This window comes from Numida meleagris, chromosome 6 (genome assembly GCF_002078875.1).
Source record: "Numida meleagris isolate 19003 breed g44 Domestic line chromosome 6, NumMel1.0, whole genome shotgun sequence".
NCBI lineage: Eukaryota > Metazoa > Chordata > Aves > Galliformes > Numididae > Numida > Numida meleagris.
The window spans coordinates 38842985-38868004 of NC_034414.1; the positions used below are offsets into that span (position 1 = coordinate 38842985).

The 25020-nt window shown below is 39.5% G+C and overlaps 1 protein-coding gene across 1 annotated transcript in view; it reads left to right on the forward strand.

Moving 5' to 3' along the window:
• LIN52 (lin-52 DREAM MuvB core complex component) overlaps positions 1–25020 on the forward strand; it is a 43585-nt gene that overhangs the window by 193 nt on the left and 18372 nt on the right. Inside the window, exons 2-5 of the mRNA XM_021401298.1 lie at positions 3–77; positions 169–206; positions 545–611; positions 1298–1381. Of these exons, the coding sequence (XP_021256973.1) occupies positions 3–77; positions 169–206; positions 545–611; positions 1298–1381 (264 nt within the window). The remainder of the gene's footprint in view (positions 1–2; positions 78–168; positions 207–544; positions 612–1297; positions 1382–25020) is intronic.

Consider the following 25020-nt stretch of genomic DNA (forward strand, 5'->3'; position numbering starts at 1 on the left):
AGGTGCCGATCTGGAGGCCTCACTGCTGAGCTTCGAGAAGCTGGACCGGGCCTCCCCGGACCTGTGGCCCGAGCAGCGTGAGTGCGGCGGGCCCGTGCGAGTGGGGTGATGCGGGGGCCGTAGGCCCGGCCCCGCGCTCACCCGGCGCTGTTCGCTTCTCTCTTCCAGTGCCCGGCGTCGCCGAGTTCGCTGCCTCCTTCAAAAGCGTAAGTTGCCCCCGCCCCGTGCTGCGTGGCTCTTACAGTGACTGCTGCTTGTCAGAGCTCGGGAGGAAGGCACTGCTCTGAGCCTTGGGAAGTGCTGCTCTTGCTGCTGGCTTTAACTGGTGTCTTGTTGTAACAGCCAACTTGTCCAGGGAGAGCTAGAAAATGGGAATAGACATTAGAGTATTCCTGTTGAGTATCTGGAGCCATCACATTTATCCTGTCAGTGTAACTCCTTTAAATGCTAGGTCAGACTTTGTATGATGCTAAAAATGTACTTCTCTGAGCATGCTTTGCCTTTTTTTTCTCCTTTTGTTTTCTTTTTCCTCCCCCCAAACCAGCCTATTACAAGCTCGCCTCCCAAATGGATGGCTGAACTGGAAAATGACGATATCGATATGTTAAAGGGTGAGTATGGGTGCCATGGGCTGTGACATTGTCTGTGGGTGGGGATTCAATGCCTACTAAAAAGGATTGCTCCGAGACCTTCTTCTGAAGCCTTGTGGAAGTGAAGGGATGGGGGATGCTCTTCTTACTCTGTTCAGTGCTTCTTCTGGGCTTTTGTCTTGATTGCGCAAGCATTTATGCTGTTTTTACTTTTTTTTTTTATCATGCTATTGATCTGAAGGCAAGAGGCTCCTGTTAGTAAGCCCCGTAGCCTCAGGTCTCTTGCCCTTACACCTGCAAAATCAGAATCTCCAGATGAATGATCCACTCAAGAGTCTTTGTCTTGTTCATTACCTTCATCTTTAGTTAGTTCTATCATCTGCAATAATATATCTTGATTACAAATGCAGTTGTTCTCCTTATTATTGCTTTTTGAACCATGTGAATATTTGTGTCAGTTTTTGATCCCTGCCGTTTATTTTTTCTTTGGTGGTGGTGGTTGTTTTTGTTTTTTTGCTTGCCATTCCTGCTTTGGAATGGTTAGAATGTCTTGCCGTTATTATGAGTTGTGAGAGTTGAAGAACACGTGCTGTACACTGTAAACTGATACTGCTGAAAATATGACTTGAATGCTCTGTGAAGCGATAAACATAAATTGTCACTAGAGGGTTACAGACAGTGTTAAAAATCACACTTTTCCCTCATAGAGCTGGGAAGCCTCACTACAGCTAATCTGATGGAGAAGGTTCGTGGCCTGCAGAACTTGGCTTATCAGCTGGGACTGGATGAATGTGAGTTCAATGCACAGATGTGATGGCTGCATTATAAATCTTGCCACTGAAGTGTGCATTTGTGTTGCACCTATAGCCAGAAAAGTATGTTTGCAGAGGTGGGAAATACTGCACAGTTACGGCAGTGCAGTAGAGAATCTTCTGAAGAAAAAAGAGCGCTGCTCTAAGCAAGTCTGTCATGGGTGCAGTGAAACCTAATAGGGCACATTTCAAATAATTCCTTATTTTAGATTTTGTTTTCTGTTTTGAGTGTTAAAGTCTGTTTACATGATAAGATAAACAACACAGTTATTTGTGACCTTATAAAACAGGGAGGGGATGCCTGCAAAACAGAGAAGAACGCTTCCCTCTTCGACTTACATCCTACCTGCTGGGGGAAAGTATCTTGTCGGGAATTACTAGATGTCATGCCCACCTGTTATTTTCTAGTGGCCCATAAATTTCTGACTTAACTTTAGCTTAGGTAAATCACTCATTTTGCTTCGTTTCCCACTTAGGTGCTAATGCTCTTCCTCAGAATATTTGTGCCAGTACTTCTGTGAAACTTTATGAACTGCCTACGGAGTAAAAATTTAACTGGTGTGCAGGATTCTGTTAGCCATTAGTGCTCTTGCAACTTTTGGCTTCTGCAGTTATTTTTTTCCATAGTCAGCTATAGCAGGAGGTGCTGTCACTGCATTCTAAAGTTGACCTTCATCCCGCTTACCAAAAACCAATTTATGTCAATGCCTCTTTTGAGGAGGGGAAAAAAGATATATATTTTTTTTCATCATTGCATTTAGGATTTCTTTGTTAACATGGTGATCCAGCTTTGAAGATTCTAAAGGGATTGTGCTTCCTTTAAAACAGTACCTACGCATATTGACACATTTAACTTTTTCTGCTTTATTTTGCTTGGTCATAGACTTCAGTTGTGGTTAACTCTTGGGCTTTACACGAAGCTTTGAAAATTTTTAAACTTAAAGATTTTTCACCTTTATTTCAGTGGGTAACAAGAAGCAGTAGAACTTTGAAGTCTCATGATTGTAAGCCTGCAATATCCTAATGCTTTCTTATCAGTAGATCACTAAGCCTGTTTGAACACGCTCTCCATATGTAGAAATTTACTTTCAGTGCTAATGTCTCCTAGGATTGAATAAGGCTTTTAGCAGAGTAGAAGTTATACTTCAACAATGGAAATCTTAATCAAATAATAAGATTGGCTGATGATTGGCTTTCTCAGTTAAGCTGTAGATTTACATGTCAAACAGCTTTGGTATGCTAAATGGAGTTTAAGCAGAACCCAAGTTAAGTGAACAAAAAAGCTTAAAAATTTTTGCTGTATTTATTTCTGTTTATTTTTACTGGAAAGAAATATGAAAAGAAGACCAAGTGAGAAAATAAAGTGTCTGAGGCTTAAGAGTAATACCCATTAGTCTGTGGTAACTGAAATCTTAAATTTCTAAGGTTTATTTAACCTCTCTCCATATTGGCAGTTTCTTTTCACTGAAGTCTTCTTTTAATCTGTATCACATTGAATGCTTTGTGTGTCACAACGTATACATTTATGTTAGGAAATCTTTCGCATAAAGTGAAATGCTGAGTTTGAACATAGGCTCTCAGAACTTTTTCTTCCAGTATTGTCTTTTTCTCTTGCAGACTTAGGTTAGTAAGAGAACAAGAAGAAAAATCCAGAAGATCTGCTCATTAAAGTTAAAAGGCTTCTGGTTTTCTTTCGGTAGTATGTAATTTGATTACGTCTTTTTGTATTGAAACTTAGTATTACACATTTTAAATAGTTGATAATCAGAACTGCTTATCAAAAACAGAATTAGGAAACCCTGCTGAGTACCATCCTCTAGATGGCAGCATGAAGCTTCTGATGATGGTCTTAATACTTTTAAAAAATATTGTGCAGTTTGTCATGATTTGAAGTTCTTCTTCTCAAGAGTTATTGTGTTGCTTTTTGTGTTCTAAATTTGCGCTGTCCTTTTTACAATATTTTCTTGTTTCTTCTGTATTATGTGAGAAACAATTCTGCTTTATTGTGTCAGTATTTTATTTACTTTACTTTCCAGTGCCCTCTTCTACATTCCAATCCCTTTGTATTTTCAAAGGCTTCTGTTTTTGTCTGAGTTATTGATAAAAATGCTGTTCCGGACCACAGTGATTCCTGCAGCACTCCATGACAAATATGCCTATTTAGTGACTTTGTAATTATGTTGTGAGATTTGTTATTGAACCAGTACACAGCACCCTTCATATTGATTTTGTATTATAATTCATTTGGCTAAAGGAGGTGTGGGACTGGCTACCTCTTTAAAAGCTTTATCAAGGCAGGATTCCTACACTTAAAATTACATTTTGTCAAATCTATTGCTCAGATGTCAGTGTGATTAAATTAATAATTACTTAAGTATATGACTTCTTAAATTCTTAACAACTGTCTTTGTAGTTTGCCTGGGTTCAATGGAGGGCTGATATACTCCTAAGCATTTGGGTTATTTTACCAGTTCCTTTAAAATGCTAGTACCGTGCTATCTGTCTGCAGTGTCTGAGAGCCTCTTGCATGGCCCAGCTGTACATACGTACTGCCTGTTTGTAAAATATCACTGATGCCGGAATAATGATCAGCCCACTGTGTTATCGTAGTGTAGATTTGATGATATCACTAGAGCAAGACTTCCCACAAAGCCTGATTCTTTTTAAGGTCTGGTACATCTGGGAAGGTAACAGTGCTTGCATACATTATCTGTCTTCAGTACTAGAAAACTTGGAAGAACTGACCTCGTAAACATGAATACCGTTTATAATTTCCCTGTCAGCAGTGCTGGTCTTCTCTTTTGGGTTAGATTATATTTGGAGCTGAGGCTGTTTTGTGCTTTTCCTCTTGTAAAATTAGGAATGTATAATGACTGCATTATCCAATCTCAAATCTTCATACTTAGAGTGATGAGACTGTTACCAGACTTGCTTAACCAAGTATCCCTCTTGGTTTTGCTGGAGTCCAGAAACTTTTCTCCCATTTTCTTTTCTGCAGCACCAATTTATTTTCCATAAATGTTCAGCATGATCAAGCAAATGAAATAGCTCTCTGATAGTGGAAGAGCTTCTTGATGCTGACTAAGGGGCCAGGAGTTAGCCCTGGGTGAGGTGGGGATGTCAGGTGAACAGCAAAGGTGTCAATCTTGGAGCACGAAAGATAAATGAAAAATCAGCTAGGGTGTAGTCAGAATTAGTGATATTTATTCATTTTTCACATTAATGAAAACTAAGTAGGAGTTTTTAGCCTGGAGATGGACAACTGTGCCATATGTGGAAAAATGTCTGTAAAACTGATGAATGCAGAAGTGTGTGTATGGGGGGCGGGGGGCAGCTCTTCACTGTTTCTCTAAGTATGGGGGGCCAGAGAGAATCAGTAGTGTGTTAGGACAAAAATAAGGTGGGTCTCACACTGTGCTATAAAGGCAGAGCTCATTGCCACCAGAGGTTGTGAGCAGAAAGTTACCTCATTGATAAATGAGACAAATTACTGGAAGATAAAAGCTTCTAGGATGTCTGTCATGGTTTTATGATTTTCGGTTATTGGTATTCCACATCATAACATCATGTAGTGGATATACCTGGTTCTCGGAAAAGAAGGACTACTACAGTCCCCACGGTACTTTGCTCCTCTGTTACCATTTTCCAGCCGGAGGGAAAAGATAAAAGCTTGCAGTATAAAAACTTGCAGATCACGAGACCTCGTCCCTTTTTCCGCCGTCTCTCGTCTTGGCAGCACGCTCTCCGGCTGTCTTCGTCAGTAGTAGAGTAAGGCCTACCTTGATTTTGGGACATTCTCTCTCTCTGTATTGGATTTATCAGCTTAAATTGTAATTATATTGTATTATAGTGTGTTGTTTTGCATTCCGATATTTTATTTAGTAAATTAGTTTGTTTCTCCTCAGATTATTGCCATTGTTCTTTGTTCTCAGGGCCATCTCCTTACCCTTTTTCCCTTTTCCCTTTTCACGGGGTGTGGACCCGTGGATCCCCCATCCCCTTCGTCACGGAACCGGGCCGAACGCCTGTAAACCGTTGACAGATGTCTGACCACAAAGACCTCATGGATAGCTTGGAAATTTTGGAGATGCGAAAAGCTGGAAGAGATTATTAGGCAGGTTGGGCTATGTGCTCGCCCTGGTCCTATGCTCTTCTATAGGCATTTGCATTTGGCCTATTGGAAATGAAATGGTGGAGTGGAAAGAAGTTGTTTGTTTTGTTTTGTTTGTAATAGGCTAGACTGTAACACATGGTGATTTAGCAACTGTTGCCAGAAATCTCTGAAGTGTTCTTGTAATGGAGAGAACCTTCCTGAGGCAAACAGAGACAGGTAGAGATGGGGGTGAGGAACAGCTTCTTTGCTCCCAAGTTAAGCTGTCCTTGGCTGTGAATTGTAGTATTCTGCAGCCTCAGAAGCCTCTGAAGTTTCTGGAGAATAAAGGGATTCCTTCTGAACTCCCGGCTAGTTACAGTCTGCCTCTCTTTTCTGGTAGTCTTCAGTTTTTCATTTTTCTCAGGTAAATGCTGTGTGTGATTTCCTGCCTGCAAGTTCAGCTTTGTTGTAGATTTCAAGAAATAGAACAGTTCCATCTTTTTTTCTTTCCTCAGGTGGAGTTTAACTGTGGTATGTTTTTGAAACATTTTCTTAGTTCTATTTGAGATCCTTGCAGCCTTCTCTTGACGTGGACAATTTCAAAGCTGTTTTTTTTTTTCTTAATACTGATCACAGGTGGGAGCATAGGTTTAAATCAGGGACTCCATCTTTGGTAGATTGAGCTTGCGTTGTCTTTTAAGCTTTAAAAAACAAGGCATGGCACTTTATTTGCATTGAAGTTGAACTTTGTGTAAGCCGTTGAATTAGAATGGAATTAGGGAAAGAAAGGAGGATCATTTATTGTCTTACTGAATCATATCTTTTGTTTTCTGTAAATAGTCATCTTTCCAAGGAGTGTAGTATCAATATACGTTGCCTGTAGGCTCCAAGCAAAACTAGTGGCCTGTGTACCCAAGTGGGCTTCTAACGTTAACGATGTAATTGATCAGATAAGAAAAAAGTAATGACCATAACTGCTCTTTATTTAGTCCTGATTTAATTAACACAGAAGCTTTTTAAGCTCAGAAGCCTGACGTCCCTTTTGCAAAGGGAACTGGTTTCTTGCAGTTTATTAATAACCAAAATGAGTTTTTTGGGATCTATCTAGAAGAGCAGACTCTTTGCTGAATGTGACTGTTTCCTGGGAGGAATAAAGTCACTTAAAATATTGGTGGAGGTAGAGAAGAAAACTGTTATAGAAAGAAGAAGCAAAGTGAAGGAGGTTTGCATGATGTGGATCCAAGTCTGGATCCTCCAACAATAATCTTGGTGCCAGTGATTAGAAAGATACAGCAGTGTTCTTAATATCTTCAATACTGACAAGAGAAAGGAGGGTGCTTGCTGCTTCTTTAAAAGTCAGCTCCTCCAGAAGTGTAGAGCTTCTAGCACTAGCATGTCTATATTTATCTAAAACATGAAGGAACAAAATGTGTTCTGGAATTGTTTATATTGTTCTAAATATGCTGGACTTAGAATATTTTATGCCAAGTCTAGTGCTCATTATGGCCTTAAACTTAAAATACACTATATTAAATACACTATAGTGAGGTGGGCTGTCCTGTGTAGGAAGGAAACAGTTTGAGATGCGTGTGCTTCAGTATGCCTCCATATCATATTTCTGCCCTGTTCAGAATTTTCTTTGTAGCAACTGTTATTCTTTCTGTTCCTTTACATTTTCCTGCCTTGCTGAATGAATTTTCATTGCATTTCAGCTTTGCCTGGAAGCATATTTCTCTCTTATTTTGTTATTTAGTACTGTGTTTGCAAAGACTTTTTGAAATAGTATACACTGTGCTTCAAAGCTTGAAGGCAGAGTTTTATAGCTGGACAACAAAATTATGCTCTTTGGACCCCAGATTTCTTTAATATGCGGTTAGTATAAGGATTTACTTCATTGAATTAGTAGACTTCCCCCAGAAAATGTCTCACGTTATGGATGGTTCATTTGTGGGTTAGGAAATGATCAGAGGTTTTTTCAGGAACTGCACAATCAATTGAAATGCTAATGATTGCTTTTGTTTTCCTTACCTGTTACAGGCTTTCTTGAAAAATACAAAGTTAACAATGTAAATTTTTGATTTACATTCGTAGTAACACTCGACCATTATTTGGTTGTTTCAGAAAAGTGAAAAGAACGCTTGTGATCTGTTAGGGTATTTATTCAGCCCCTGTCACTGTAATGTCCAAGCTCCCATGATTTCCACGTGAAACCTTGGCCTTTTTCCTGGTTCTCTTTATTCTCTCCTCCCATGCTGTAGATCTGCTTCATTTTAAGGCAGGGTGATATGGTAAGAGGTGTACTCTGCATCCGCAAAGGGATGAGGAAATCACATTCTCTTACGCTGCTCACTGGGTTGTTTATTTACTGGCAGGATTCTTTCTGGGTGGAAGAGTGAGGCATCGGAATGCCAGCCTGAAACTGGCATTCATACATGATCTGTGAATTGGCTAATTTTGACATGTAGGTAGTTAAGAAATGATTACAGTCAGAGGAGTCGTGACCTCAACTTTCCATCATCTCCATTGGCTTGTACCCCGGTTTGGAAGTGAAGAAGGTATAGGAAGTTTTAATTGTACCTGTGTGATTTATCCTCAGTCAGCTCTTTAATTTCTTCTGGCTGTCTGAGGTTTCCGACACGCTGTAAATTTCTCCAACTTTTTCATTATCTGCAATTTCTTTATGACTCATGAATCGGAGTGGAGAGAGAGTGTGGATTTACAGCAGAGATAAACATGTCCATAAAGTCTGTATCTGTGTCAGTAATTGTACTGCTGTCAGTGACTGTCCTGTTTTACAGGTCTCTCTTGGGAGAGGAACGCGCTTTGCTACCAGTGTCAGAGAAATGTTTGCTTTGATTTGCATTAACTTGCTAGGAGATTAGGTTGCAATGGTGAGGATGGAAATGGGTCTGGACCTCGGCTGCTATTGTTTATTTTAAATAAGTGGGTGTGTGGTTGCCCTGTGGGCAGAAAAAACAGTTGGTCCAAACTGTTCCTAAATACAAAATTAGGGAGATACAGTCTAATGATGATATAAAATGGATTAACCATATGCATAAATTATGCATTTTTAGCATAAAACAAGTGCTGTATCTAGGTAACTGTCATATTCTTAAAAAAAAATATGGGAAAATATGGTGTGGATCCTTAGGAATTCAAGCACAAGCTCTGTTTGCTTGTGAAGTAGAAACAATATTTCCCAAGGCTTCAGAAATGTTTGCATCTTAGCCTTTCTCCCTATCCCTTACTCCGAGGGGAAAGTGCTGTTGCAGATTTCAGAGGAGATTACTAATATAGCATTCTAATCTTCAGGCATTGATGACTGCCTACTGCAGAAGGAGGTATATACTACTGGAGTTTGGAGAGAGGGAAAATTCCTGACACTCTCCTAAAAGTGTCAGAAGTTCAAACTTCTGCAATTTCTCTCTGCAGTTATTTTCTGTTTGATACCTGTTGTTGATATTTTTATCAGTATGTATTCTGCGTGCTATGTGCACAAAATCTTCTTTTGTTGATTATATATTTTAGGTTGAATTATTTGTGATTTACTAAAATTTTTTCACATTAAAAATGTTCTCTTTCAGGAGTATTTTTAAATATTTAAAGTAACTGTGAAAGTCAAACTTTCATCAGATGGATGATGGATGCAGCTTACTGAAGTTTTCCTAGGTCATCTTGGCATCTTTTGCAGAAGGGAGATTATAATAAGCAACATAAAATCTGTGATTGTGTAGATAATTTTTAAATGTATGTAGATTACATCTTAGCATTCCTACTACTCTTACATCTGCCATTGCTTGTTTGTTAATTCTGAAGCCTGATGCTGCAAATTCAAGAGGGAGCTTTTCGATTGCTAGACAATGTCTGTCTAGGTCTAGTGACTCGGTTTCCAAACTTATGTGTAAGGATCATGTGCTAAGTGGCCAAATACTTGGCAGATATCCATAATGTTAAAACTAATGTTGATCTTAATGAATGGTGTCCAGTGCAACAGCAATTCTCAGTAGAAACTGAGTAGTTAGATGCTTTTAATCTGATCTGATTGAGATGTATGTCCTTTTTCTCTCATCCTTTTCCTTTTGTTATTTACACCCCCAGTTCTAGTTTGTAGATATGAAAGGTACTTCATACTGTTTGCCTTAAAAATAGATAAATAATACTTCAAGTTGTACCTTGGCATTCCTTCCTAAATATCTGAACATCTCCTCTCAAAGCTGTCCTGTAGTTTGTTTGATAGTACGAAGAAATTCTGCAATTAGTTTGATCCTTTCTAGAAAAGAGTTGTTGAGTTTGTTGATAGAGTGAATGTTGATCTAGATAATTCCAATAGTTAAGAGGGGGGAGGAAAAGATCTGATTAATCTGGAGACCAGCTGAACAAACATACTGCTTTGAAAACTTTAGACTCATTCATCAAGTAAGTCTACGTTAGTTTTCTGAAGGGTTTTTAGTATGCTTATCAAAGCAGTAATTTGTGCTTTGTGAGGACATCTGGAGTATTAGCATTGGTCAGTCAAGCAACTGAACATGTTGTTCAACCACCAGGGTGATTTTGCAGTCTCCCTTGGAGGTTTTCCACGCTGGACTGAATACAGCTTGGAGTGATGCAGTCTGACCGCATAATTGACTCTCTTTCGAGTGGGAGAACTCCTGAGCCCTTGTAGTCCAAATCATCCAGTGATGTGGTGATTCTGCAATGTAAGATCCATTCTAGAAGTAAGTTAATTCAATACCTGCGTTCTCCAGTCTCACTTGAGCATAGTAGCACGAGGCACTTGGTTCAGCTCATCAACTTCATGCAGGAGATCTCAGGTGAAATTCTATTGTGTGCCTTCACCTGAGCAGCCTGGTTTGGAACAAGAGACTTAGGGATTTTTATATGGAAGTGATGGCTTTCACGCATTTATGAGATGAGGAATGGTCTTCCAAATACTTCCATGCACAGATGTAATCAACTCAGTGGAGCTGAGGCTAGGGAGCCAGTTTTTTCTGTGTATAGAGATGTACTGAATGGACTGTCATTCTTTAAGCAGAGGAAGAGAAAGATTCTCAGCATACACAAACGAACAAGCTCAAATGAACAGTGAAAGCACCATCACTTGTGTAGACAAGCAGGGGGTCAAATGGGGCTTGACTGAAGAGCTTTTTAGCCACAAAAGTAAGGGAATGGGCTGTCACATTAAAGCATTTCTACCTACCGCATGCTTGATGCAGAAAGAAACACGACTACAAACAAAATGTTCTTACATTATACTGTCAGAAGCCTATTTTTTGCTACTCTTATTCTGACAGGATAACTTGTGGACTACTGTCAGTGGAGGAATTGAAGATGGAGAAAAGTTTGATCAAGCATAAGGTTATGTGCATTTTTCCATTATGGTTTAAGAAACACAAAAATGTCATACAAATCTTGTGAGATGCTTTGGCAGGGTCTTTCAAACCTTTGCATCTGATCTGTATCTATTACTTAAAATTCTTTTGCCTCTGTATATAAAAATACTTCTATTTGCAAGCTATATGAAGGCTAAAAATTGTTTTATCCACGCTAACACCAGGGGTTATTTACCTGTTTAGTGGCACATCTGGTCTTCTAGTGTGAAGACAGTGGAGTTTATTACTCGGTATGTAAGGACTGGTCTGTGCTTTGAGAGAGGAAATACAGTGTTCTTGTCCAGCAGACTGAACAGACATTGGTGGGGTATTGCTGTATTCCCTTTTTAGTTTTCTCTGATTCGGATCAGGTGACAACACGTACAAGGCTACGTGAACAGCCTCATAGTATTTTGTTTTTTTATTGTGTGATTTCAGCTGTTCTGAGCATGAAATCCTCCACAGGATCTATAATGGACTTGCCACCTTGCCTCTTGCGTTACCAGCAAATGCAGCATCCTGTGTGTGATGTTGCTAGACTGAGTCTGATAGTATCTGTCTCTTATTGCCTCATTAGTTTGTGAGCATTAGAACAAGATAAAAATGCCCTAAAGCCTCTTATCTGATGATTGTCGTAACCTTCCAAGTGCCATTAGTTTAAGTTTGCAATCAAACGCTTCCCCTGAGTATAAGGAGTGCTGATTAAACCCAGAGCGTCCCCAGGGGCCATTACAGCTGAAGGAGAAGGGGGGCTGCAGGCCTCGGCGGGTGGCCGGCCTGCGGGCCTGCACGTGGCTGCCCCAGCTGCTCCGCTTTGCCTAATGAATTGTTTTACAAGGAGGGGCTGGATATTGTCATCACAAGCTGCCTTCCCGAGGGACTGCAGCCAGCCTGATAATGACTAATGTTAGTGATAGTAATTGAAGTGTGATAGCTCTCCAGGGACCGGCACACGCGTAGAACTGTCAGGCACTTGTGGCTGGTTCAGTCCCGTGAATACCCCTGAAATGCTTTTTAATTGCTTGAGTTTCATAACTAGTTCCCATATATCTCCTGCAGAAATATACATTTTATGGGGGGAGGGAGAGGAACTGACGACTCTGCTCTGACTCTCACTTAGCACATTGAGTATATTGCTGTGATGTGCTGCTACTGAGAATGGCTGTGTTCTTCCTCTTCTCCATTCTCAGCGTGAGTCTGCTGTCTCTGCAGCTGACTGTGCCCAAACTTACCTTTTCTTTAATGTCTAAGCCCTGTCTTCTGTGATACTGATCCTTCATGCATGGAGGTTTTATTTGGTTGTAACGAAACACAGTGATTTTATTTCAAAAATTGAAGTGCCAAAATGATGATAGCTATTTGCATTTTGTTAGGCATTGAAATCTGGATGTAAGATAGAAAGGCAGACTTGTAATAACATACTATATATATCTCTGTGTCCCAGCAGGGCTAGTGTTTATGGCCATGAGCTTTTCAGGGGTAAGGACAAAGAGCAGACCAACCTACATGGAACAGCATGAAAACTTTCTGATCATATTCTCCTCTAGAAATTCATTATTGAACGTATCAATGGGTTTGAGGTTAAATTACAAGGGCTGCTCCAAAAACAATGTTTCTTATTTTATGATGCTGGGCCACCAGGTCAGAGGTGGATGTTGGTGGTATGGCAGTAGAGGTTGAACCTTCCTGCCAATATGGTCTTGCACCACATCTTTATCTCTAAATTGGAGGGAGATAGATTTGAAGGCTGCACTAGTAGGTGGATAAAGAATTGGTAGAATGGTCATAGCCAGGGGGTTGTTGTCAAAGGCCGATCCTGAGTGGTGTCCCCCTGGGGTCTATCTTGGGACTGGTACTCTTCAACATCTTTATAAATGATATAAACATTTGGATTGAGTGTACTCTCAGCAAGTTTTCCAATGATACTAGGCTGAGTGATGCAGTTAACACAATAGAAGGGAGGGATGGCATCCAGAGGGACCTGGACATGGTTGAAAAGTGGGCACATGAGAATCTAATGAGGTTTAACAAATGCAAGGTGTTGCAGTTGTGTCGAGGCAATCCCAGGTATGAGTACAGACTAAGTAAAGAACTCCTTGAGAGCAGCCCTGCCGAGAAAGAATTGGGGCTCCTGATGAACAGAAAGCTGGACATGAGCCAGCAGTGTGCTCTTGCAGCCCAGAAGGCCAAGTGTATCCTGGGCTGCATCAAAAGAGGGGTGACCAGCAGGGAGAGGGAAGTGATTGTTTCCCTCTACTCTACCCTTGTAAGGCCCCATCTGCAGTAGTGTCCAGGCCTGACAAAATGGTGTCTGATGTGGTAGTGTGGATGGAGCAGAGGTGTGTCATCAAATTCCTGCATTTGGAAAAAATTGCACCCATTGACATTTATTGACTCTTACTGAATGTTTATGGAGACCAAACAGCGGACATGAGCACAGTGGGTAGTGCATTTCAGCAGTGGCGGCAGCAAAGTGAGAGAGAAACCATGTTCTGGATGGCATATTTTCGTGAGCAGCACATGCAGACTCTTGTTCATTGCTGGCAGAAACGCACAGCTAACAGTGCTGACTATGTTGAATGTTAGTGTTTTGTAGCTGAGAATTTGCTCTATCAAACAGTGTTATTGTGCTCTTTGTATCTGTTGTAATTTCCATGGGAATGAATAGAAGGTATTACTTTTGGAGCAACCAGTGTATGTGAGAGGGAGGGCTGCGGGATAATAGCTTTTAGTTTTTCAGACTTATTTTGAAGTGCTGCGTTGGGGTTGCTGGATAAAGCATGTTGGATTAGAAGGATGTTTTCTGCCAGAAATAACATAGGTCACAACAGGTCTCCTCTGTTTCAGTGCTGGCTGAGACAAAGGAATAATGCAGTTCACATTGCTACAACTTGGGGAAGCTGTGAAGAGAAAACAGAATTACTCACAGAGCTGAATGACTGAGGAGAGCAGCTTGGAAATGACACAGGGAAGGGGAGAACCTGCCTCTTCCTTACTTTTTCTCTAGGAATGAAATGGGAAATGGAAAACATTTTCTCTGGTATAGTTGTTAAGAATGCTGGAAAGTACATATTTGCCTGATACATAGTAATTGCTTAATACTGAGTGATCCTATCTGACAGCTGGGCCGTTGCTTATAGTAGACTATCTGTTGTGTATGCTTATGACTGCTGGGCTAGTTCTCTATCAGATATGAATCCAGCAGATATATTTTCATGTTTTACTATGAAAGTGAAGTTGGAATATTACTTCTGGGCAGTCTGATGGGTCTTGCAGAGTTTGTGCTCTCAGTCAAGAGGTGAGACAATTCCCATCTCTTTATTCAGAGTTTACAGAGGTTAGGTTAGATATGAGACTTTTAACAAGTCATTTTAGAGAATGAAGTGGCAGGTTAGAGTTGTGCCTGCAAGATACAAAGAGAAAGTAAATATGTTCACAGCAGTTCTTCCAAAGGAAAAAAATGGATGACGATAGGGTTTTTTTTTTTTTAATGATAAGAAGATTATGAGGCTATGCAGCAGGTATATAGGGTCAGACTATAGGACAGTAATCTTCAGGGAGGGGAAGGAAATGGAACAAACATCGTGGTACTACAACTCTTTGTTTAACATCTGTTTTTAGAAGAACCATTTTATCCCAAATCAATGTGAATAACCTTGGTAAATCCAGGACAAGTTAAAATAGGTCATACCAATTAATTCCAGCTACTTTATGGATTAAGCGATGCCAATAATGTTTTTTCTCTTGCTTGCCTGTTACTCTTTAGGTGTAGGTATCTCTGATTTCAGGTCTATGGGCAGTCTTCTGAAAAAGGCTCAGATTTCAAGGCAGCACTTCTCTTTTAGAGCGTCCTAGACAGGGCATTCTCAGAAATGCAGCCTGAAAACAAAACCCAGCTTGATCTGTGGGAAAGAAGAATGTTTTAGAAGGTCAGATGACCATTCTGAATACATGGATAGGAAGCTTTGAATTCATTTATTGTCTCAATTCCCTTGCATAAAAACTGTCTGCTAGGGGAAAAAAAAAGTCACGTCTTGCTAAAATGAATTAATAGTGATGGAGATTTTACTACATACCTTTTTAACGAGCTACTACTTATTGTCTGTTTCCATATTAAAAATACAACTTTTAATTCTAATGTGAATTTGTCTGGGTACTAAGACATTTTGAATGGTCTCCATCTGTACAGGAAGGTTTTGCTGTGGCTTTTTCAGTTCTAGCTGGAGATCAAAAAAGGGTGCTTAATGCCTGTGCCAGCAGAGGAAACATACTACCTCTTCTCATCATATTCATTGCAAGTTTGTTCTTCACCTCCCCCTTCCAGTGAAGTGCTTGATCTTAAGAATTTATTTTGGCAATAAAACATTACTTTATACTTCCCTATGAAAGCATGTTTGAAGGCTGTTTGTGGATTTTTTTTTTTAAGTGTCCAAGAGCTTGTTGTTCCCTGAGCACACTGCAAACTCATATCATGGTAAGTCTGATGAATTAACACACAGAAAGTTAGGCTTATAACTGTCAATGCTTGGCCTCTCAGCATGTGGAAGCAGATCAGCTGTGGTTAATGTGCTGTGCTTCAGTTTGCTGTCTCTGGATGCTATATGTTAATGGTTGGTTCTGAAAAAAATGGGTGACTTTACTCTTTCTGAAATTTTACTGTAATTTTTGTTCACAATGAAAAGAGGTTTATGTTTACTGCTCTTCACAGCTGTAAGTTGTGACAGTAAAGCTAAATGATGCAGTTCAGTTACTTTCCTATGATTTATTGGATTGCTTTTTACTTCTTCAAGTTAAAATGTGTTTTCTGTTTTCTCACTTGAGGTTTTAATCTCTGTTCTGCTAGACCAGATACAGTTGGTTTTGGTCGGTGGTTGGAGGGGAGTTCTGATGAGCTCGAAGTTGGAATAAGCAGCATTGGGTTGCTGAACTGTTTTCCTGTGGTAGCTCTAGGGGGCTCTCTGCTGTTGGAAATGTTAAATTTCCAGTGAGGTCTATGACAAAGGTCTAATGACAACAGGTTATTAAAAGATCTCTTAACGCTTTTTTTTTTTGCGAATGATAACCTCATTTTCATCAGCAAAATACAGCATATGCAACTACAAACTAATTTCCTCCACGATGTCAATTAGAGATTCTCATTTTTGTCCTAAACTGTATTCTGCTGTGCATGCAAACTGCTGTCACACAAACTATAGTACTTAAGGAGCGTAGGAAGCAATATCTATATATGCAGTTTGCAGAGTTCCTTATGTGAGCCACTACAAATATAGTGCTATCAGCATCAACTGTGTATGCAAGAAAGACAGGAAACAGTCATCCCATCCTTTACTGTAACCATGTGTTTGTTACTGCAGTAACCTTAGAAGTATATGGGCTTTGTTATAGGAGTACTAGAAATAAATGTTTGAGATGGATGACTTGATGAGACAGGACAAAAGAATGAACAGTAACATACAGCAGAGTAATAGGTGTTCACCACCACTTGTTATCAAATGGCATTTAGGAAGGAAGGAATACTTAAAACACTTTGTTTTTAATTTTGAAACTCTTCCTCTGGGTTTTATGCAGGGCCATGAATCCCAGTTCTGTCTTGAGCTCAGTGGATATGCGGTATCAAGGTGGGTTCCACTGGGTGTTCTGTATCAGATTCAGTTACGCTAAGATGGACTTCCTGATGATCAGTTTGAAGATGAGTCAAGCAGTTTAAGATCATAATGCTGGGTCCTCTGTTGTAGCGCTAAAGGAATTGTGCACGTAAGCCTGCTGGTTGGGTGTATGCACTAACGGAAGCAGCGCTGTGTAATAATTTGAGTGCTAAACATAACCGGGGAAGAAATGGAAATGTTTGCTGACGTGATGACAGCAGTTTGCAGCTCCTGGAGCAATTGGCTTCAATTTTAGGAAGAGTGCTGCATTGCTTTCACTTGATTGTGTTTTGAAAGCTTTCTTCCAATCTGTGAAGACTAAAAATAACTGCAAATTAATTATAGCTTGTATTCTCCAACACATTTGGGCAGCATTCACTGAATGTCTGTTCCAAATAGTGCTGCTGTTTTCTGTGTGATAAGAAGCTTATATATTGAGGGAGTGAAAATAATGTGGAGTTTGAAGTTCAGTGAGCTTTGCAAGAAGAACATGCACAAGCGTCCTGCTTAACCTGCTCAGTGGTGAGTTTGGTCTTATTTATTCTACAGTCATAGATTGGAATTGCTATTGTGAATTTACTGCTGAAGTGGGAAAAGGTGAAGTATGGCTAAATTCAGGAGAGGAACAGGTTGTTTTATTTTTGCTGGTAGCGTTTGCGGTTCCCAAGCAATGAGGCTTGGACAACCTGGCTATTGGGAGCCACGTCCTGATTAGATGTTGGGGCCTGCTGTAAAACCATGTCATATCTGCCAGTTGTGCCAGAATTTGAGTCCACTTTATGTAGTTGAGGAAAGATATTTGGAAATCTTGAAAAATGCATTGAATTACCCTTGTCCATGTAAAACATAGGCTGATAACAATTAATCACTTGATTACTTCTTGAGTAGTGAAAGATGCTTCGTCCAGAATTTGTTTCTCTATGCAACCCGTGACTTCAAACACCCACAACATGCAAGTTCTGGTCATAGGCGAACTCAGGTGCTCATTCCTGCCAGCCTTTTGAGTGTATTTATTGCACGCACTACATCTTTTCATGTCTGACCACTGTAACTTGAAGGAAATCATATCTTTTTATTTCGGCGTGTGGGTTGTACCAGTGTAGTTGAAGTAGGGATGTTAAATAAGTTTTAATACACTGGTGAATTTTATTGCAGAATGAACTCTTAAGCAAATTAAAACCTTGTGTGGAACAATTGAGCTTGTGTATGTAAATTCAGGGGGTTAACATAGGTGTAGCTGTCTTTAAACTATGTAGGATTTTATACTGCTATTTTAAATATAATTTGAAGTTATTGTAATTGAACTGAGGTGATTTCTATGCGTAATACAATATTGTAGAGGGACATCTGCATCTTCCATTATTTATGCTCTGAGTTGTTGGGTTTGAATGCTTTTCTAGTCAGTTAATAATCAGATCAGAGTACTGGAGTAACCAAACAAAAGGTCTGATAAGTATCTCAGAATTAGTAGTACAGAAATGCTCTCAATCTATTTAAACATGATTCCGTCTGTATTCCATGTTAAGCCTTGTCAGTTCTGAAATCTAAATCACTAACTTGAAAACAACTTTCTGGCTCCCATGTCCATCTGAGGGATGTCCTGCTTGTGTGTGGGATTAGCAGTACAATTCCTATTCTTACTTGCCAGTTGAACTGTTCAGAAAAGTTACTAATCATGAGGAAGAAATGGTGAAACTTGATACAGATTTGTAGGGAAAGAAAAAAACATCTAGTATAGTCTTCCATTCCTAATTGTTTTATGTTTATTAGCTACAGTGAGTAAAATTCAGATAGATACAAGTTTCAGAAATGACGGCAGAATTAAAAGGAATAATTGCCTTTTTTTCCCCACATAATTAATGACTGGATGAGAGGTAATAGCCCTAAGTTGCACTGGGGGAGGTTCAGGTTAGATATTAGGAAACATTTCTTCTCAGAATGCTGATGCATTGGAGCAGGGAAGTGGTGGAGTCACCGCCCCGGAGGTGTTCAAGAACAGTTTAGATGTGGCACTGAGGGACATGGTTAGTGAGCGTGGTGGGGATGGGCTGATGCCTAGACGAGATGATCTTAGAGGTCTTTCCCAACCCTAATGATTCTATGAAAAAGAAAGTGTTTTTTAGCCTTGCTGGCCTTGAACATTCAGAGGCCTGTATACAAGCTTTGTGTTATCAGAAACTGTATCCTAGTTACCTTAAGTAAGTGTATGCATAAGTTGTCATACTTCCAGGTCTGCTTTCTATTGATTTCTCTATTTCTCATTTCAGCAATAGAGAAGAATGATTTTTTTTCTTATTAGCTGTTTTGCATTTCTGGTAATGCACCAGCATCCTTGAGCTTCTGTGTTTTCTATGGAAAATACAGTGGCAGTGTTTGCATTTTTAAAAGTTTCAATTAGAATTATGGTAACAAAAGTAACTTTGAAAGTTTTGGTATTCTGAAAATTTCAAATAGCTTAATTTACATGTAAACTTGTATGCGTGTTACATGGCAGTTGTCTTCAGTGTTACTCTGAATGTTTTATTTATGAAACTTTTCTTTAATATTCTGTTTGTTCATTACTTCAGATTCATTACATTCAGGTTCATTACAGATTGACAGTGTTGTTTAACCACGTAACCTGCCCCATGTAAGGACCTCTTTCTGTGGTTGCAGTGGGTGGCAATGTCTGCTGTCTGACGAGCTGTTTTGTGGATGCTTGCACGAGGTTCTGGCCCTTAATCTATCAAGCTGGGGTCACTGTCATGTGTTTCCCAGGCTGAAGCTGCAGGGCCCCCAGATCCCGTGTTTCCTGCTGCTTTCCTGCTAGAATTCTGCATGTCAGACCCACAGCACCCTGCTCTTTCATGAATGGAATTTGAAAAGACACTTACATTTCCATAAATAAATTAGGAATTCAGTGGCTTCTTCTGGCTAATCAGGGCAGGCTGATAAACCTTGCTAGCTGTTTAATAAATGAATTGTGACTGATTACCTATTAATATGGACGCCTTAGGAATTCACCCTGGGGGAAGCAGAGCAGTGAAATAGAGAGGGGCATGGCCCCCTGGGAAATCAGGGCTTCATGTTTGCAGCTTAAATATCTCTGTGAAGTATCAATAAGGAGGTAATTGAATTTTGAACACAAACATGAGCGCCGGATGGATGAAGGAGAGGGGGGCTCTGATCATCTCTTCGTGCCCCTTCATATTCCCCTCCCCTTTTCCTTAGAGACCACTCTAGTGAAGATAGATGCTAAATCCATTAAATAAAGATTAGACTCTGTCATGGTAGAAAGTGGCAGCTTAGCTAGATCCCTGGGCAAATTGGGACCTTTAGCAATACAGAAAATTAAAATATACATTTTTAACAAGTGCACTGTCGACACAGTAATAATGACTGTGTGGCTTGTGGGGTTTGCTCACCTTTCAGATCTGCTTTTGTTTGGTTATATCACTTGCTTTTGTTTTGAAAGCAGCCTACTTCGTCTCTCTGAAGACTTAGGGGAAGGAAGGTGTGTTTTTTTTTCTAAAAAGTAGATGGAGGTAGTCCAGAGGAAGCATTGAGATGGTATTGGAGTTCGAAATATAAATGTTACTGGGATTTTTTTTTAAATAAGGATTTTCTTCACTAAGCATATGGCTTTGTTTTTTATTTACTCCGGATCAATTTCTCTAAGTTCTGTTAATATTGGAAATATTACTATAAGGGTGATCCTTGTAAAATATCAGTGTTCTTTCCTTTCGCGCACATTGCAGAAGCATAGCTGGAGTGTTCTTTAACAGGTGATTGTCTTCCTTTATGATACTGCGCTAAACTTATAACACAAGACCTTCTTTACAACTTCACATGCCCTATTCTCTATGTCTTTCAGACAGAACCTCATCTGCCTGTCTAAGTGGGGGACAAATTGTTATTCTGGAGTGAGTTCTATTTTTCCAGATAAACAGAGTAACACAGAAAATTGTTTTTCAGAACAAAATCCAAAAATTGTTTAATATTTTTAACGAGAGATGAGCCTAAGCTATTGTGGTCCTGAGGAAACTTGCTATTGCTTCCTTCTGTAACTTTGGTTCTAGAGTGTTCCCAGGAAAGGGGAAAAAAGCATGCTTTAAATTATGGCGGACTGAAACAACAGTAGCCTGTCTGTTCTTCCACAGCAGCCCCTTGTTAACATGACTTTCCAGACCCTTTCAAATTTTAGCAGTTATATCTGGAAACCCTGAAACATTTTCAGCTTCATCTGCTAACTTCTCTTTAGCTTATGAAGAACAAAAGTAGATTTTAAGTGAAAAAGTTAAAGTACTTGAATTCATTGTAGAGATAGTAATGAGCGTGCTGGGAACACCTTGGCTTCCTTTAATTCTGGCTTCCTGCAGATATGGAAGAGGTTTTCCATCTCTTTTCCCCATCAGTCATCTGCTTCCAGATTCCAGTAGCTTACACATTTGCTCATTTGTGGTGGTTTTGGTTTGTTTGTTTGTGTGTTTATTTGTTTTGTAAGTGGGTTTTGGTGTAGGAATGTGTTCCTTCATCTAGCCATGCTTCTAGCAAAGAAGAAAGAATCCTAGAGGCTGAGCCACCTTTGACACACTTTGGTGTTGGCACCACAATTGAAAATGAATGGTTACTACCCCTTAGCTAAACTAAACTAATTGATTGTGTATACAGTGTACCTTGTCTCAGTTGAAAAAGCAGCCAGATCTCAAGGCTCGCTTAAAAAGGAGGATTACAGCATTAGATTTACCTTTGGCCAAGCATGTTGATCATGGACTCTTTCTCTTTTGGGGCTTCCTTACCTTCATCCCCTCATATACATGCACTGTTTCATACTTTAGTTACTGAAACCCATCCTTACCAATCTACAAACTCAAGGGCAATTTGCATTACAGCTCTTTTCAAACACACAAGAACTTTATAGATGGCTTTGAATCTCATCATGTTTTAATCTGTATGAGAAAGAGATGTAGGCCAGAAAGGCCTTGATCCATATGTGCTTCTCCCAGCCTTTGCTTTTCACGTTATGGCAGTATTCAGTGGAATATGGAATAACGTATTTTAGGAGTTTTGCAGTTCCTGAATATCTCTCCCTATTGATATGCAGTCTAACTGTTTATAACTCATCTACTTTCCTTTAACTGTAGCTGATCCCTTTCAAAGAAGCGCTTGGTGCCTGGACCACTTTTTTCTCTCATGCTACACGCATCCTTAGCCTTCCTCTCTTCCCTGTCCCTCTGTTTGCCTGTTTTGGATCTTTTTTTCTGCTCTCTTCACCCTGCATGTAAACTTTGATTTTTTTTTTTCTAGTTAAAGAGTCTTCCTTTGTGCGTCCCTAGTTAAAAAGGAGGTTCTCCCTAGCTTGTTCCGTAGCTTCTTCTGTAAGCAGGCGTGTGCCAGAAACCTCACAAGCTTATGGCTTTCTACATATTAAGGCACTTAGTGATGCAGCGTTTTAATTAAATTAACCAGAATTCGTAAATTGTAGATAGATTTCCCAGATCATCTCAATATGAGCTTTTAGAGTGATCAACACTCTGCTGGTGTTTAATCCATCAGGCTGCCATATGGAGCATTGAAGAGCAGAATATCTGTTTATTAACAATTGTTGTTTTTTTTCACATCAGCAATTATGATTTCTGTATTTGAGGACATGGGAGTACAGTCTGTTGTTGCATCTATTATACCAATTATATCAATTTCATGCCAGACCCACTTTCATGTCTATTCCTTTTCCTTTTTTACTGAATCCAGGTAATTCAATAGATTACCTAAAAGACTTAGTAGGCCAAAAAGATCATCTCATCAGTCTCCAGAAATTTCCTCACAAGAGGAAAGGCTAGGATGTCCATTATGAGAAATTAAACATATCTGTAACGTCAGTGGTTTCTGCAAACTTTTGAGACATTTAATGAAGCTTTGCAATTTGAACAACCAGAACATACATAATAATTCACAGAATTCAGAAAGTTGGCCTATCTTAGAGATCAAGCCAGCCTTTAATTCACTCTGTATTAGTAAATACCTATATATCTAGCCTCAAATTCTAGGGTATTTTCTATGTTGGACTTGCAACAGAAATTACTTGTCTCTTCAGTGTTCTGTTTCATTTTATTGTGACAAACAGGTTTGTTTCTTCCACTTCAGCTGTGTAAGTCCTACGGTTTTGAAATGGATGAATGCTTTAGGGAAGAGGGAAAAAAAACTTCTTGTCTTCTAATTTTTTCATTGCACTGCTTTCTTCAAAAAGTAACATTAAACATTCTGGAATGGGAGATAACATGGGCCCGATGCAGAAATGTGTTTTGCAGTCTAGACATCAAATTCTTCTCTTCAACTCTAATAGAAAATAATTTCCACTGTGAGAACCTCCTGAATTCTCACCAGTGGTAATGTATATACTCAAATATTTTCAAGCTTTTTTGGGTGCATTGACATAGTCTAGGGGGCTAAAAACTGCTTATTGAGACAGCTTCAATTTTGATCTGTGCTTAGGTAGTGTTTGGAGTGGAGGGAACTGTTATTATGTGTTGATGATAAATGGAAAACAGTGCTTTCTAACTTTCACTAGAGTTGTCCATTGTATCCAGCAGATGGCAATGAGAATGTACTTGCTGCTCTTTCTAAGCAGTGTCTTGACTAAAATCTTAAACCCTGCAGAATGTACTCTTCCCTGTTCTCTGGTGCATAGCTGCAGATCACTTCCTAATGAGGATTTTGAGTGCCCCCTGCCTAGTGGGTAAAACAAAAGCCAATGCATCCATGGATTAACGAGAAAGGAATTTAATGCTGGCATGCTGTACCCTGCAACAAAATCTGTTTTCAGGATTTCAAAGTATTCCTTTAGATGTTTAGCACTTGAACAAGCCTTTTTAGTAGTCTTCTCTTTCCTTACTTACATTGTGTGTCCATCTGCTTGTCTGGCACTTATCTCGGTTGGTTACCTTGTGGGCGAAAAAGCAGTGATCTTTCAAAAGCTTGGCACCAAAGGCAGTGTGAGCACTCATCCTTTTGTATAGGCTCACAGTACATGCGAACTCTGAACTGCTGCTGGATTTCCAGGGAGGGCGCAATTTTTTTTTCAAGCCAATGGCAACATGTATCCCAGTGAGGAGTAAACTGAGGCTTGTGATGACAGTGATTTGCTGACCCCTTGCGTATGGATCACTGCAGCTTCATATCACTTCTGTACAGTTGTTACTGTGCATACATGCAAGGTAGAGTGCTTGGCTACTCCTAAGCAGCCAATTAATTTGGAAGAAATGACAGAATTTATGTATGCTACATAGTTATCATGTGGAATTATTATGAATGACTATGTCAGAACTATACGAGACAGCTTTGTTCACCTGATATTGTTTACAGCCATGATAAGGAACAATATAAAAACCCATTTCAGAGTATCTAGACACTAGGAGTTAATGAACATCGCTACCTTTCTAGAACCTGTGGGATTAAAAGTACCTTTTACCAGCCTCTTCATTTTCTTTGTATCTGATGATTTAAGTAGATGTGGAAATGAGGATTTTTACTCTCTCATCCTCCTATTCTGTGATCCCTGTGGTTGTCTCCAAGAAATTTTGATACCTCTTTCTTAGTGACATAGTGACTGTGGGCGCCACTGATGTTCTCTCCCTTATTTAGCCCTGTGTTCCAGGTATAATGGCGCTTCAGTAAGCCGAGACATCCAAGTTGTAATCTAAATCTTCTATTTTTCTGTTCAACACTTATGAAATAAAACCTTTCCTATCTATCCACTCAAATCTTATCAAAGTTTGAGATAGAAACTTTCATCCAGAATTCTTTACTCCAATCTTAATAAGTCTTTCCACTTGGAAAGATGAGGAGATTGTTTTGACTGTCATCAGGATCTCTAGACGTTTTTCTTCAAACATCTTTATTTTATCAAACTACTTTTCCTTTTCATGGCTTTTTTGTGCCTTATTGGACATACTCTATTCAGTAATAGGAAGACAAAAGCCAATTCTAATCAGTCAAGAATACAGATTACTATAAGACATTGCTATTTTCTAAGAAGCTGATTTCCCTGCTTGCTTCAGGGGGATACTTTGTAAACATCCAGGGAGCTATCTAATTTATCTTTCTTGTGTGGGTTGTACAGTATTCATAGAAGTCTTGATGACTGGTAAGATGATGTGTTGGATGTAAGGTATTGTTCAGTGTAGCCTAATTTATGTATACAGTCTGTGCTTATGCAGTGTCTCCCCTAAGTGCCTTAGGACAGAAATAGCTTGTCCAGTGTTTGTATACTCTGAAGCAGAGTGGTAACTTGATTAAAAGTGCTTCCAGGCATTACAATAATATTTCAAGGTGTGTATATAGCTGTGTTTTAAGTTAACATCCTAGCAGTTTTTTTCTTTCTGTATTGGCACTTGGTAGAACATTTTGGGATCCTTTCCTTTGGCCTTGCAAGTCCTAGCAACAGATAAGTATGGACTAAACTTTGTGGAGCGTTCCTTGAAGGGCTTTGGTAATGTAAAAGATCTTCTGTGGGAGTGGCCAAGGCTCTCTATG